This window comes from Chenopodium album, chromosome 26, assembly GCF_948465745.1.
Source record: "Chenopodium album chromosome 26, dcCheAlbu1.1, whole genome shotgun sequence".
Classification (NCBI taxonomy): domain Eukaryota; kingdom Viridiplantae; phylum Streptophyta; class Magnoliopsida; order Caryophyllales; family Amaranthaceae; genus Chenopodium; species Chenopodium album.
The window spans coordinates 33070135-33086979 of record NC_137859.1 but is presented as its reverse complement, the minus strand read 5'-3'; the positions used below and the strand labels follow the sequence as shown (position 1 = coordinate 33086979).

The window sequence follows — 16845 nt, the reverse complement described above, 5'->3', positions numbered from 1 at the left end:
AACCAACTTTGACGCATTAATTAATGCATTACCACACTCATTTGCTGTAGATTCCATCCCTTGGAAAAACAGCTAATTAATTCATTTTATTTCACTAATTAATTACTTTTTCCAATTAAAAAAAGGCGAAATCCTAACGAACGTCCCGTGGCGTTGGATAATATAACTAAAGTAAAAAGATTAAATTAAAATGAACATTAATTAAACCGATTGATATGTAAATTTGTCATGTATTCCCAAATAATATCACTTTAGATAATATTTTAAATGTTTATCTAACGGCCCGGCAACGGAGAGGCTGAACTGACTACCTAGCATGCGTCATTTGGGGATTCGTTAGCAAGATCCACTAAAAAAATAAATAAATCTGATCTACTCTACACTATAAATACTTATTTTCTTTCATTATTTATAACCCCTTTTCCAAGATTTGAAGAAAACTTGTTCTAGGAAATTAAACACATACTTTGTACGTGGGCACTAGGCATATCATGTAACTTACAAATACTGCAAAAGATATTATTATTTCAAACAACTAACTTTCAAATTTCATAGTTCATTGCCCAAGAGATTATTACATATCATCAAAACTTGGGTCAATGGTTCCGGATGATTTGGGCAGTGGCAGCAGCCGGAGGAGCTGGCCGGGGCCGGCTGCACCGAGCTTTCGGGATGTTCTAACAGCTGCTCCTGGTGATGTTTTCAGTAGCCGGAGATGGGAGGAAGAGCAGGAGGAGGAGGAGGAGCTGAGATGGGCCGCCATCGAAAGGTTGCCTACCTTTGAAAGGCTTAGGAAAGGGGTGCTAAGAAGAGTGCTTGAAGATGGAAAAATGGTGAGGAATGAGATTGATCTTCATAACATGGGAAGGCAAGATAGAAAGGTGTTAGTTGATACTATTCTTGAAGTTGTTGATGAAGATAATGAGAAGTTTCTTAGAAGACTCAGGGACAGGATGGATAAGTAAGTTTATGTGAATTCTTTGTTTTGGTGTTTTTAGGGGGTGATTTTCAAATTTTTATCATTTATGTGATATTATGTTCAATTGATTTGCTTTAAATTGAGAAAGTATTAATCAAATTTAATATATTGAATTTAATAATAGCTAATAAGTATTGATTTTTGTTGATTATAACTAATCATAATGATCCTAACTAAATTATGATGATTTACTTGTATTACTATTTGATCAAATCTAACTGTTAGCGGTTAAAACTGATGTATTTTGAAATCGTTTTTAAAAAAAAAAATTGGAGAAAGTATGATCATGATATATAGTTGTTTCGACTATTGACACTTTTTATAAATTAAAGAAAGTAAGAGAGAGTTTAATGGAAGTTAGGTTGATAAAGTAAGAGAGATAAATAAAAAAGTAAGACAGAAGTCCCTAAGTGTATGGTGTATGGGTAAGATGTAAATATGTGGTAAAATTAAATAAAGTAAAAGTAAGTACACCCTTTTTTTTTTTTTTTTAATTTTTTTAATAATGAATCTATTTATTTATTTGTTACATTATTTAAATTATATGATTACACGGGCTATGTTCGATTATTGTCCTTTCTTAGCTTTAATTTGTTTTATTTTAGGTGTAAGTTCGTCTTATTAGCTAGACTAAAGCTAATCTATGGTATGATATGGTAATTAGGTCGACCATACAATCTAATGAACTGAATTTTGATTCATTGATCACAATTAATATGTATATATTCTGTCAATTAACTGGGATTTGATTCTCATTAGTCATTAATTAAAATAATTTATTGATAAATAATTATAGAGTGGGACTTGAGATACCAAAGATTGAAGTTAGATACGAGCATCTTTTCGTGGAAGGGGATGTGCATGTGGGCAGTAGAGCTTTGCCAACTTTGCTTAATTCTACAATGAACTCTATGGAGGTATTTCTTATCCCTTTCCTAATCTATCTATCTATTTACTTTATTAGTATTAACTTTGATATTAGTAATGAACTAATGTAATGTGTTGTCTCATACTCTCACCGGATAATAAAAACAAAATGTTGCGATATCAAAAGTTCATGTGTAGCCCTTATTTATTAATATTAAGGGTCTGTTCACATTTACTTAATTTCAGTTCAGTTCAGCTCTAATCAGTTCAGTTCAGTTCAGTTCAGCTCCTAATTTCCCTCTCTCATAAAATATTCAGTTCAGTTCAGCTCCAATTAATTCAGTTCAGTTCAGTTCAGTTCAGCTCCAATCAGTTCAGTTCAGCTCAGTTCAGTAAATGTGAACAGGCCCTAAGTCATTTTCTCTTCACTTTACAAAAATAATATTCATTACTCCCTCCGTGTTTTTTTAAGTGACACCGTTTGACCAACACAGACTTTTAGGAGATTTTATTGACTTTAATAAAATAAGATGTTAGTGGGGTATGTTGGAAGAGTGAGAAATGATAAAGTAATAGAATGTGAGAGGAAGTGGGGATCATGAAAGGAGTGAGAAATGATAAAGTAAGAGATAGTGGGGTGAAGATATATTATTAAAATGTAAGGAATTTCTAAAAGAGGAAGTGTGTCACTTAAAAAAACACGGCCGGAAATGGAAAGTGTGTCACTTAAAAAACACGGAGAGAGTAAAATATTTTCAGTGCAATTACAATAATTTTACTTCAATAAAATAAGTTCAGTTCTGTGAAAATAATTTATGGTCAAAGCAAAATAATTTCAATCAAGTAAACCAATTCAGCAAAAATAAGATGAAGAAAACATGGCCTAAGTAACCTCATCTATTTCATAAGAGTACAAAGTAATGCCATTTGTTCATATGGGAATAAGGGCCTGTTCTGATTGCCTGAATTGAACTGAACTTATTTGAGCTGAATTGAACTGAATATTTTATGAGAGAAGGTTATTAAGATCTAAACTGAACTGAACTGAATTGAACTTATTGGAACTAAACTGAACTGAAAATAATCTGAAGAGAACAGGCCCTAACCCTATTAGTCTATTACGATAAGCCCTCATCCGTTTAGGTAATCCTATCGCAATCCTCATTACACATTAAGTTCAAATGTGAAGTATGTAAATTGACTACACATTCAACTAAGGGTGACCGGTTACATAAAAAAATTTGTGATATACTCCGTAAACTATTACTCGTAGTAATTTACTCTCTATTCCATTTTGTTTGCCCCAATTTTTATATATGGGTGTCCCTAAAAGTTTGCCCCATACCTTAAATGTCTATAGGGACCACCACTTTTACTCGCACAAAAAATAGTTGTGCCCCACTATTTTTCTCTCTCATCAATGTACTCAACCAATACTTAATAAAGTAGAAAATAAACATAGGGCAAACAATTAGAAACGGAAGGATTATTATTCCTTACAATAAATTTTTACGGAGTACTATATATATATATATATATATATACTCATATTTTTTAATTCCTCTTAAACTAGGTACAATTTTTGCCTAAAATAACTTGCATGATCGAACTAGTCCCACAGTTGAAATGATGATTTGAATTAAACCATAAGTTAATTTGTTAGGCTTTGTTCACTTCACTTCAAATAAAAATTGTTCAATATGTATATACTATAAATTCTTATATGTGGATTGCCACACCGTGTGGCTAGCCACCATAGAGATTACTTCGTTAGTGTAATAGGGGTTACTTGGTTAGTGTTAAAGGGGTTATTTCATCAGTAGAGTTACTCGGTTATTGTTATCGAGGTTACTTGCTCAGTATTTTTAAGGGTTACTTGGTTCTTTAATAAATAGTCACACGGTGTGGCCAGCCACACACAGGACAGGCTGTGTATATATATATATTCATATAAGTTAGTTTTGGTAACAATAAGTGCAATTCAATAAATAAAACAGGTTAAAAACACAAATTTTTGTATGTGGCTGGCCACATGGTGTGGCTAGCCACAATTTTATTTATTTTTTTATAAAAAAAAATACATAAGTCTTCTCTTTCCTTTATTTCTCTCCTCTTTTCTTAGCTTCTTCTCCAAGCCAAACCACACATCACCAGCAACCATATTTTTACTCCACCCATCTTTTCTCTCCTCTTTTCTTAGTTTCTTCTTCAAATCAGACCACACATCACCAACAAGCATATCTCTACTCAACCCATTTTCTCTCTCTTTGCCAAATTGATGCAATTAAAGCCCGAAATTGTAGAATTTGGGTGTCAAATTGCTGTGAAAATTGCTATTAATTAAGCTTAAGATCATCAACAACATTTGAAGTAGTGAAATCAATGAGAATCGGAGAAATTTGAGCTCGTTTTCTTCGTGGAATCTTCGATCAAACATTCTTCGTCAAAAAATCAGCAACATAAACAACAATAGTAGTAAGAGCATATTATAGAGTGTTACTGGTTTAGTTAGGGGTTACTTGTACGGTGTTACTGGTTTGGTCAGGGGTTACTTGTAGGGTGTTACTGGTTTAGTTAGGGGTTACTTGTATGGTGTTACTGGTTTTGGTCAGGGGTTACTTGTAGGGTGTTACTGGTTTGGTATGGGGCCTACAAGAAACTCTTGAATAAGTAACTCATACAAGTACCTTGAATAAGTAACTCATACAAGTAACCCCTGAAGTAGCCCATACAAGTAACCCTTGAATAAGTAATCATACAAGTAACCCTTTAATTAACCCATTCTAGTAACCTCTGAATAAGTAATCCATTCAAGTAACCCCTGAGAAAAAAAAAAAAAAAAGTAATCCTCGAAAAATACAAGTAACCCCTCAATAAGTAATCCACACAAGTAATTCCAGAAAAAAATAAAAAATAAAACAAGTAACCCCTGAATAAGTAATCTATACAAGTAACTCTTGAAAAAAAAATACAAGTAACCCCTAAATAAGTAATTATACAAGTAACTTTTGGAAAAAAAAAAAAACAAGTAACACCTGAAAAATACAAGTACCCCTGACAATACCAGTAACTCCTACATGCGCGTGAATAGTAACCTGTTATGCGCCATCTAGGTCAGTTATTTTTGCTGACTTGGCAGCAGGCCACATGGTATGGCTTGCTGCACCAAAAAGGCACCGGGTTAAAAATTAGTAAAAATAATCGTCAATCAATAAATTTAAGTATTATAACTAATTACAAAAAAAAAAAAAATCAATAAAAATAAATTTAAATTAGTAAAAAAATATTTCAACGGTAGGGGATTGGAATCTAACCACCCAAAACTGAACCTGAATTCGAATTAGCCCAAAGGGTGAAAAAAAAAATTAAATTAAATTTGAAACAAAATACTCCTTTAGAACTTAGGAGTTAGGACAGTTAGGACTTAGGAGGATGAAGTCATTAATTTGTGTTTAAACCCAATAATTAAAACGGAGTATAATCTGCTGTGTAGTCCGGGAAATCGTTGAAATGAGGAAAGAAATGGTTTGTTTTTTTTGGAAAGAATGGTTTGTGCTTAAGATTGAAATTACCTTTGATTATGGCAGGCAATTCTAGGAATGGTGGGTTTATCCCCATCAAAGAAGAGGACACTCAAGATCCTTCAAAATGTCACTGGGATTGTCAAACCCTCCAGGTACCAATTTTCATACCCAATTGCAAACAAATTCAGGTTTTGGTTTTAGTTTTGCAGAATTTGTTCATTTTCCATACAATAATGTTAATGGGCTTTTGAAAATGATGCATGCAGTTAAATATATAGAGTTTCTTCATGTTTGTGCTTTCAGTTAATCAAATTGTGTATTCCAATTATCTTTTAATTCATGCAATCAAATATATAGAGTTTCAACATTGTGTTGTTATTAAAGTCAGAACCATGTATTATGTATGAATGATAAATTGCTTATCATGGGAATTGAATTCTATGTATATACTTGTTGGGGGTGTTACACTAAATGCAATCCGTAGTAAACTTTCAAATTTCACAGTTGTTTGTTGTTTAAATGAGTGGCTGGAATGATATAGTTGTTGTACGGATCGTATCAACAGAAGGAAAGGAGAAAGACGATAAAAGGGAAGTGAAATATTAAGTTTAGGGAAAGAGATGAAGTATGACTGTAATAGAGGGTATGAAATGAATATTTCTTCTATGAATGTGTGTGTTTTTGTGGAGTATATACTAGGTAGACAAGTAGTAAGTATATGTAAACGAAGTTAAATCTTAGGTAGTGGGAATAGACGCTACTATTGTTATATGTCGCTTACTGGTTCATGTTAGATTTTGGGTTGTAGTAATGCAAGATATGACCTGGGGTTTTCGGGGGGTTTTGGGGGGGGGGGGGTGGTGCGGGGTGCGGTGGGAGTAAATAATAAAATGAAGTTGCATTATGTGTTGTTCCTTCTATGTGTAATGTATTGGTGCTGAAGATTGTCTCTCCATTGTGCAATGGTATGTTAATTGTCAGGATGACATTACTTTTGGGGCCTCCAGGTGCAGGGAAAACAACTTTTTTATTGGCACTTGCAGGAAAGCTGGATAAAAACCTCAAGGTGATCTTTTTTTTCACACTTTATATATTATTAAACTAAATTTACCAAGTCGTAATGCTTCGATGCAGAATTAAAGAATTGGCAAACTTGCTCAATACCTAATGGATTTGGTTAAATTATAATTAATATTATTGTATCTTTGTTGGCTGTAAACAGGTAACCGGGAAGGTAACATATTGTGGCCATGAGTTAACGGAATTTGTTCCCCAGAGGACCTGTGCTTATATTAGTCAAGATGACCTACATAATGGAGAGTTGACTGTTAGAGAGACGTTAGATTTTTCAGGGCGATGCTTAGGGGTTGGGACTAGGTATGAAGTGTTGGCAGAGCTCTCCAGAAGAGAGAAGCAAGCAGGAATCAAGCCAGACCCTGAAATTGATGCCTTCATGAAGGCCATAGCATTGTCAGGCCAACAAACTAGTCTGGTTACTGATTATGTTCTCAAGGTTTGTGACACACAAATGGGTTATATCATGATTAATTAACAGAGATAGGAAGCACTTATACTGCAGTTTCTTAACTTTTGATAGATACTTGGATTGGATATATGCGCCGATATCATAGTTGGGAATGAAATGTCAAGGGGCATCTCTGGTGGCCAAAAGAAGCGTGTAACAACTGGTATTTATCTCGGGTGAATCTGCTATTGCTTGCATATTATGGAATTTCATGGTTTGTGTAAATGATTTAGCTTTTTATTCAATTTCATAATTCATTGTTCATTTTAACATAATGCAGGTGAAATGTTGGTTGGTCCAGCAAAAGTTCTACTGATGGACGAAATATCAACAGGATTGGATAGTTCCACCACTTTTCAGATATGCAAGTATATGAGGCAAATGGTTCATATAATGGATGTTACAATGGTCATCTCTCTCCTACAACCAGCTCCGGAAACTTATGAACTCTTTGATGATGTTATTCTTCTTTCTGAAGCCCAAATTGTTTATCAAGGTCCTCGTGAAGAGGTTGTTGAGTTCTTTGAATACATGGGCTTCAAATGCCCAGAGAGGAAAGGAATAGCTGATTTTCTCCAAGAAGTGACTTCCAAGAAAGATCAAGAACAGTATTGGTTTAGGAAGGACCAACCTTATAATTACATTTCAGTTTCTGAATTCACTCAGGGCTTCCAATCTTTCCGAACTGGGCAAAATCTAGCATCCGATCTTGTAGTTCCTTTTGATAAATCCAAAGCTCACCCAGCTGCTTTGGTCAAAGAAAAATATGGTATCTCTAGTTGGGAGCTTTTTAAGGCTTGTTTCTGGAGGGAGTGGTTGCTAATGAAACGGAACTCTTTTATATATGTCTTCAAGACTACACAAATAACAATCATGTCATTAATTACAATGACTGTTTTCCTTAGGACAACAATGGATCATAAAACAATCAATGGTGGCAACAAATACCTCGGGGCCCTATTTTTCAGTCTCATAAATATTATGTTTAATGGTTTTGCTGAACTGTCCTTGACAGTTCTTCGCCTACCAATCTTCTATAAACAGAGGGACTTCATGTTCCACCCTGCATGGGCTTATGCGTTACCAGTTTGGGTCCTTAGAATCCCATTATCATTCATGGAATCAGCAATATGGACCATTCTCACCTATTACACAATTGGTTTTGCTCCATCTGCTAGTAGGTAAGACTGACAAAAAATATTATAAGTGTAATCATATGCATTCCTTAAAATAAGATCACTTTGTTTATACTATTGTGCTTTTGGTTTCTCCTCTTATGAATCTGTCTTATTCAATTAGGTTTTTCTGCCAGTTGCTGGCGTATTTCTGTATTCATCAGATGGCTTTGTCCCTCTTTCGGTTCATTGGAGCTGCGGGGAGAATCATGGTGGTCGCTAACAATGTTGCTATATTTGGATTGCTGTTAGTTTTTGTCCTTGGAGGTTTTATAATTGCAAAAGGTATGCCTTATACCTCTAACTGTTGACTAGTACCAAAATTTGATAAACTGTACATCTGGCATCATCTGATATTATAATATTTTCTGATTGCCTTTTTATTTGTGGGTATGTAGGTGATATTGGTCCTTGGATGATATGGGGCTACTACATTTCACCTATGATGTATGGACAGAATGCTTTAGTTATTAATGAGTTTCTTGATGAACGATGGAACACTGTAATTTCTTTTCCTTTCCAATCTCTTCTTTTTTCTTCCCTTTGCATTCGTTTGAATTTAAATGTTTGTGTTTATTAATTCATATACTAATGCAGCCTAATACAGACCCTGGAATTGATGAGCCTACCATTGGTAAAGTCCTCCTTGCATCTAGAGGTTTCTTTAAAGAACAATATTGGTTTTGGATCAGTATTGTTGCTCTATTGGGGTTTTCTCTCCTGTTCAACCTGTTATATATTCTGTCATTGACATTCTTAAGTCGTAAGTCGTCCACTTCTATTTTCATTTTGGCTACAGGAAGACTAAATCTTGAAGGAAGCTAATGACAATCTCTGTTTGTTTTTTTTAACAGCTTTTAGCGATTCAAAAACTGTATTATTGAACGGTGATGATGATGATAACAAAATGAATAAGAAGCCATCTGAGGAAAGACTTAATAATCTGGATGCAGCTATGAATTTGCATTCAGGGAGTATTAATTCACATGTTGAAGCCCCCAGAAGGGGTATGGTTATGCCTTTCCAACCTCTTTCACTTGCATTCAACCATGTCAGTTACTATGTGGATATGCCTGCCGTAAGTTTTCTATCTTATCTTTGTAGAGATAGCATATAACATTGCAATAGCAGTAGGCCTTAGGCAACATACCAGTTTTTTTGTTATAATTGTCAATTGGTACTGTATACGACTAAGACTGAGGTAGAAACTTTGGTTTTTTTATATCAGGAAATGAAAAACCGAGGTTATGAAGAAGATCGCCTTCAACTACTACAAGGTGTTAGTGGTGCCTTTAGGCCAGGTATATTGACAGCACTAGTGGGTGTGAGTGGTGCTGGAAAAACCACACTAATGGATGTGCTGGCTGGAAGGAAGACTGGTGGCTATATTGAAGGCAGCATTAGCATATCTGGTTACCCAAAGAACCAATCAACCTTTGCTCGGATATGTGGCTACTGTGAACAAACTGACATTCATTCACCACATGTCACTGTCTTTGAATCTCTCATGTACTCAGCCTGGCTTCGTCTTTCTTCTGATGTGGATGCAAATACACGTCAGGTTTATTACATCCTTTGATAGGCAGTTACATGCTATGTTGTTCAGCCATCTCTTACAGACAATTATTATTATTGTTACAGGCGACTGATTTTTATTTCCCATTTGCATCGTAGATGTTTATTGAGGAAGTAATGGATTTGATTGAGCTTAAACCATTAAGAGATTCTCTGGTTGGCCTTCCTGGCGTTAACGGACTGTCAACAGAGCAAAGGAAGAGATTGACAATCGCAGTAGAGTTAGTTGCTAATCCTTCCATTATCTTTATGGATGAGCCAACATCTGGGCTTGATGCCAGAGCTGCTGCCATTGTAATGCGCACAGTGAGAAATACAGTGGACACTGGTAGAACTGTTGTCTGCACCATTCATCAGCCAAGCATAGATATATTTGAGGCTTTTGATGAGGTACACCACAAAGATATGATATTTATTTGCCACTGCCTTGTTATATATACTATATTTTCTCTTCATTTAACATTCGTTTCATAATATGTTATTGCAGCTCTTATTGATGAAGCGGGGAGGACAAGTTATTTATGCAGGCCCCCTTGGCCATCATTCCCATGAGCTTATTGAATATTTTGAAGTGAGTTATAATTATGATCCATTTGTCATATATGTTTTCATGTAATTAAACAACCTATGTAGTTGCATATACAAGTAAAAAGACCTCTAGACAACTGAAACAAAAGGAAGTGATTGTACTTGGTTAGAGAAAAATAGAAACAGACAAATAAGACAAGTAATTGCTCTTGAATAATTCAGAAAAGCATTTTATTAACTAGGCATTGTATATGGCATTTCCTTTTTAGGATGTGACACATTACATGACTACAAGTTGGATCAAAAAATTCACGCTCAAAGAGTCCTTCCTTGCAAAGTATAATGTTTGCATGTATAATAATTTTGAAAAAGAACAAGAAAGACCATCTTCTATGATGGCATGGTAAACAAAATTCTAAGAAGGGTGAGCCTTTGGAGAATCCCGAGTGAGAAAGAGAGATTACATAGATTTTCAAAATACTTCCTCTGTTGCATACTATGTGTGCAACCTTTGGGTATAATTTGTATACTATTAAAAATTTAAAAGTTGCACATAATATGTGACGAAGGTATTTACTAAAAATTATTTCAGAGTAATTCCAGGTGTTTACTAAAGTTTGACGTCTCTACTTATGGTTTTAGTTTAGGAAAAAAATGGTATGAACTAAATATTCAATTTAGTTCTGTTCACTGTAGAGTAGAAGTTTTATTTGGTGATTACTTAAAGTGATGATCTTTTGCAGGCTATTCCTGGAGTGCCTAAGATCAAGGCTGGCTATAATCCAGCCACATGGATGCTAGATATTAGTACTCCTCAAGTAGAGACTCAATTGGATATGGATTTTGCTATATATTATGCTACTTCCTCGCGTTATCAGTATGTGTCCCCCTTTTATTTTCATTACAAATTGATATATTGCAATCACATGATATATGTACTTTTTTTTTCCTTAAAATTTTCTAAGAGATGAATATTATGAAATATTTTCTAGGAAGAATCAAGATCTTGTTGAAGAGCTCAGCATTCCGTCACCAGGTTCTAGTGATCTCTACTTCCCAGCTAAATACTCTCAGCCATCCTTTGTTCAATTTAAGGCTTGCTTCTGGAAGCAATATTGGTCATATTGGAGGAATCCACAGTACAACCTTGTTCGATTTGCTTTAACCATAGCCGTCGGTCTCATCTTTGGTGTAATATTCTGGAACAAGGGACGTAAAATGTAAGATCTCATTGCATTACTTATTTAAGGACTCACCTAGTCACCTCTTATTGTCTAACAAGATGTAGATAATTATGATTTGCTTGCTTGTTTGAACGCCTTAATCCCATAAGTAGAGTTGGCTACATGAACCAAAACGAGGACTTCCCAAGATGTCATCTATCCTAGTTTTACTCTCAATCATTGTTGCTCATGTCATATTGTCATGTGACTTGACAAAGTTTTACACTGGCTGTCACTGGCATACCGTAACCCTCCTCCTTTATCCAGGCTTGGGACTGGCAATAACACTGCTAGTTTCACATTGAAATATTAGAGAGCCTGAATACCTGAATAGATCTTGAATTGATAAGTTGAGTAATTATACCTGCTTCAGCAAGTGATTAAAATCAGAATGTTTATGCATCAGTACTTACCCAGAAAAAATAAATAGAAACATGAATGTGTAACTATAAATTTTTGTAATAATACTGGATATGTTTTGGACAATGTAGATCTACTAATATCAGGAGTTCCACTTTTATCAACAAAGAGAGCTGAGAGAGTCCATGTATTGTTATTCAGAAATTGTTTAGGCACTCATTAATGACAGTAGTAATGTGACATACTCCCTCCGTCCCCTTTTGATAGTCCCTTATGGGCAAATTTTAGTCCCAAAATGTTCACCCCATGTGCTTTTTCCAACAACCATTAATATTAGTTTTTTACCAAAATTTCCTCCAATTTGCAACAATACTTGTGCAAATTTAAATTTCCCATGTATATTTTGTTTTCCCATGTACTTTTATTACTTTCTCTCTCTACTTTTTTGCATACCCAATGTCAATTTACTTTTTCAATGTACTCTTATTATTCTTATTTGTGTTTATTAATTCCTTTGAAAAATGCCCATAAGGGACTATCAAAAGGGGACGGATGGAGTAATAAACAACTATGAAAGATGTTAGTTGTGTATTTGAATTTCTAAATTCCAATATTTAGGAAAGAATGCTAGCCTGTAGCTAATGGTTTACAGTTATTATGGTGAAATGAGAGTTGTGAACAATGCTATTTTGTGTATATTTAACACTGAAAAATAGAGGCTAGCCTATTGATCTATTATTAATTCAACTTTACATGTAAACTGAGCTTGTCTAGCAAATGAAGTGAATGAGATAAGTCAGATAACATTGAATTTGTTTCAATGAGGATGTAGCTCCAATGTCTGACTTTATTTTCAATTCTTGTTGTCTTTCTTATTCCACCATTGGTTTAGTTTTTAGTGGTGGATTGTAAATATAGGTTATGCCTTACCATATTCGTAAGTATCTTACTTCTGAATTTGCTAACAGATCCAAAGTACAAGACCTAATGAACTTTTTAGGAGCTATGTATTCCGCTTTACTTTTTCTTGGAGCCACTAACGCTTCAGCTGTGCAAGCTGTTGTTGCCATTGAGAGGACAGTATTCTATCGTGAAAAAGCAGCAGGGATGTATTCACCATTGCCCTATGCATTGGCTCAGGTAACCAAGTCAGGAAGTTGAACAAGGTTCTGAATGTTAATCTAAAAAGACTGCTTTCTAATCCGTTTCCTTTCTTTTTCACTGCTCCCATCATGCCACAGGTGGCAATAGAAACAATCTACACTGTGATACAGACAGTTCTCTACACCCTTATCCTCTACTCGACGATTGGATTTGAGTGGAATTTCGGAAAATTCATTTATTTCTGCTACTTTATAACAACATGCTTCATCTACTTTGGAATGTATGGAATGATGCTTGTCTCTCTTACACCTGGTCCTCAAGTTGCAGGCATTGTGATGGGTTTCTTCCTCAGTCTCTGGAATCTATTTGCTGGTTTTCTGATACCTCGACCGGTATGATGCCTACAACTTATTTATATTCAAACTATGCCTAACTTGGGAATGCTTTGTTCATCACTTGTAGATCTCATAATTTTGATCACACTTCAATATCATATGCTTCATACAAGCATATGTTATTAATTTTAAATGTCAGATGCAGGGTACATTTAAGAAATAATTTTTATCTCAGACATGAATGTTCTAGTTTATGGTGCATTACCTTGTAAATCATAGTCCTCTGACAAATACACTAGCAATAACAAACTGATTAATTTTTTTTTTTTTTTTTTTTTTTTTTGGGGGGGGGGGGGGGGGGGGGGGTGGTGTTAAGAATAACAAACTGATTTAGTTGCTAGGAATGCTGGGTTTTAGAGGTAGTTTGACCTGGAGGAGTATTAGAGAAGGGCACAACTGTGAGAGTTCTTAATCATGTTCATGTAGGAGACGTTGAAGTCGTATTAGGTATTGTCAGATCGTACAAAGCCATGTGGGTCATGGCATATGACCATAAACCCTTGTGACCTTGTCAAGAAGACTGCGGATTATGTTGGACACATGACTATGTAAGATAGGGTACATTGATTATTTGGTCTTTTTTGGTCTTTTTTTCTTTCTCTAAATTTCTTCCCAGAAATTTGGTTAAGCTGGCTTGGCTTTGAAAACTAATTGTGCTTTAATAGTAGGAATTAGCTTAGATTTGAGAACCCTAAGAGAGAATTTGACTGTAACCTTAGATTGAGAAATCTTCTGTAAACTTCCCAAACAACACATGTTAGTGTCCCACATTGTAGAAAGTAGAGAGTTTAACACTTTTTAAGGCTAAAGGGCTACTAGCTCTTATTGCCATATGGTTTTAGGATGGTAGACTCTGACAAACGCTCCCATATTTAACATGGTAATGGGCAGACCCACAATTTGGTACCTTTAATGGCTCGAGTGATGAGTATACTAACCAACTTATCCATGAGAGGGGTAAGGAAAAAAATGCACTCTGGCCCCATGAAACATCACGTGATGGAATTAAAGGACCGTACATGTGAGTGGGAGAGAGAAAAAAAAAAGAGTTAAACACTTTATAAGGTTTAGGGGTTATCCCTCCCATTGCCGTATGATTTTAGGATGGAACTTCCTTAGACTTATGAAGTAAACCCTCGCTCCTGGTGACGGGCGCAGCCCATGTATTACTTCTCCCGTTATCCTTTTAAATTTTCGTATTATCATAATATTGATTGCATGATTTGTGTTCCCCTCATTATAATATTGATTGCATGAATTGTGTTCCCCTCATTCTAGCAAGGAAAGCATGTTGATTTAGGTTAATGAGCTTATTATTGCTAATGTAACTTCTCGTGTCTCTTTATGCTGGTTGATAGAATGTATTTTGGATTGATTATAATACTACGTAATTCATATTCTCTCATTTCAGATTGTCATAAAATCTTAATCAAATCATTACATTTTTGCTTAAAATTTTGTTATAATTTCCAGTCAAATCAACTTCTAATCAACTTTAGTTAAAACATTCAGTTCTAATTCATAGAAGAGAATCATGCATGCTTGAAAGTAACCCACATTTCTCCAGGTTGGTCTTCTAGGCTGAACCAAGTTTTGCCAGCTCTAAATGGAAAACATGTGGATATTTAGCCATAGTTGTAACTTGTGATGCAAGTATTTGCTTATATCCCTGAAAATCTGGTATAACCAGTGACACAAGTTTTGCTTATTTACAATTTTACACACACCAGGAACTGATTCTCTTATTTCCTTTTCACATCCACTATTTCATTGCTGCAGATACAAAACATTTTTGACTTGCTATACCTTTCTTACCTTTTCGGTGCTTCTTGTATTTGATTGCAGCAAATACCAATATGGTGGAGATGGTACTACTGGGCTTCCCCGGTTTCATGGACGTTGTATGGCCTTGTAACTTCACAAGTAGGCGATAAGACCTCACTTATTGATATACCTGGATCCAGCAGTATGTCTGTGCAGGCTTTCCTCAAAGATTACTTGGGTTATGAATATGACTTTCTGCCTGTTATTGTTATTGGACATCTTGGTTGGGTCCTCCTCTTCTTCTTTGTCTTTGCCTATGGCATCAAGTACCTTAACTTCCAAAAGAGATAAAAAAATTAAGTAGGGAAATCTTACAATACTCCCTCCATTTCGGATTAATTGTTGCTTTTGCTTTTCGAGATCGAACTTTAAAAGTTTACTTTTACTCATATAGTCATATATATACATCATAGAAGTACGAAATTTGATAAACGTATTTTTATTTTATGAAGCTTCAATATGATATAAAACAAAGTTCGTTCTCGAAAAGCAAAAACTACAACTAATATAGAGTAGGGGGCGTAATATTTTAGCAAACCAAAATGGTATTGTTGTAATAAAGTTAGAATAGGAAGTATATTGTGTGGTTAATCAGAGGTAATTAGGTAAAGTATTCAGATGAAAGATCTTAGTTTATTTTCCTCATATTTATTATTTTATTGTTTTGAAATATCACTGTAATTTTCATTTTTTTTTTGATTTTGAGGCAAGTTACAGCCTGTATCTATAATTCTGTACACAATAATTAAAAGAAATGGTGTAAAGTTTACTTATTACCTGTCCAGTATTCTTTTAGTTCTATGAGCTTTTGTCACATATGTCACATGATATAATAGTAATGTTAATATATTGCTTATATTTATTTTCATTATTAAACTTTTTAAATTTATATTTCCTTACCTTGGTTTTTGTTTCCATGAAAACTTTTTAATTGTTTATTACTCCCTCCGTTGCTTTTTACTCGCAACAAACTAGTAGTTTGCGGACTCCTAGGCAAAAGATGGTAAGTGTAATTAACAAAAAATAAGGACATGTGTTTAATATTAATCCAACAAAAAAAAAAAACAAAAATACAACCACCTATCACCAGCAGCAGTGCAGCACCACCACCACCTACCACCGTACCACCACCACCTAGCACCATACGACTACCACCACCCCATACTTCGCCCACAACCACGCGCGATTTCGACCCAGCACCGTCGCCAATTTCGACCTAGCACCACCCCCTTCGACCCACAACCCCGATTTTACCCCACAACACCCACCACCTATTTCGCCCACAACCCCCGATTTCGACCCACCACCCCCGATTTCGGCCCACAACCCTCGATTTCGACCTAGCGCCAACCCCCGATTTCGGCCCACAACCCTCGATTTCGACCTAGCGCCACCCACCTATTTCGCCCACAATTCCCGATTTCGACCCACAACTCACCACCTATTTCGCCCACAACCCCGATTTCGACCCACCACCTATTTCGCCCGCCACCGATTTCGACCCACAAAACCCACAATGAAGAAGGCGGCGACAACGAAGAAAAGAAAAGAAAACGGAAGAAAAGAAAGGAAGGCGGCGACAACGAGGGGAGATCAGTGAAGAAAGAGAGAGAAATTCTGGGTATGGTAGTGGTGGTGGTGGTGGTAGTGGTGGTGGTGCTAGGTCGTAGTGATGGTGGTGGTGAAGAAAGAAAGAAAGGTATGGTAGTTAATTAATGTAAAGTTTAAGTTAATGAGATAAAATCTGTAGTTTAATTAGGGTGTTT

The 16845-nt window shown here is 35.4% G+C and overlaps 1 protein-coding gene across 1 annotated transcript; it reads left to right on the top strand.

The window, feature by feature from the left end:
* Nucleotides 1-552: 552 nt before the first annotated feature.
* LOC145616383 (ABC transporter G family member 39-like) lies at nucleotides 553-15745 on the top strand. The gene is made up of 19 exons (XM_081671090.1): nucleotides 553-961; nucleotides 1776-1896; nucleotides 5434-5522; nucleotides 6352-6436; nucleotides 6593-6883; nucleotides 6968-7058; nucleotides 7176-8076; nucleotides 8195-8355; nucleotides 8469-8572; nucleotides 8668-8833; nucleotides 8925-9148; nucleotides 9299-9631; nucleotides 9745-10035; nucleotides 10133-10216; nucleotides 10917-11050; nucleotides 11166-11393; nucleotides 12725-12896; nucleotides 12998-13252; nucleotides 15101-15745. The coding sequence occupies exons 1-19, from the start codon at nucleotides 600-602 to the stop codon at nucleotides 15368-15370; spliced, it is 4362 nt and encodes a 1453-aa protein (XP_081527216.1). The 5' UTR covers nucleotides 553-599; the 3' UTR covers nucleotides 15371-15745.
* The last annotated feature ends 1100 nt before the right edge of the window (nucleotides 15746-16845 follow it).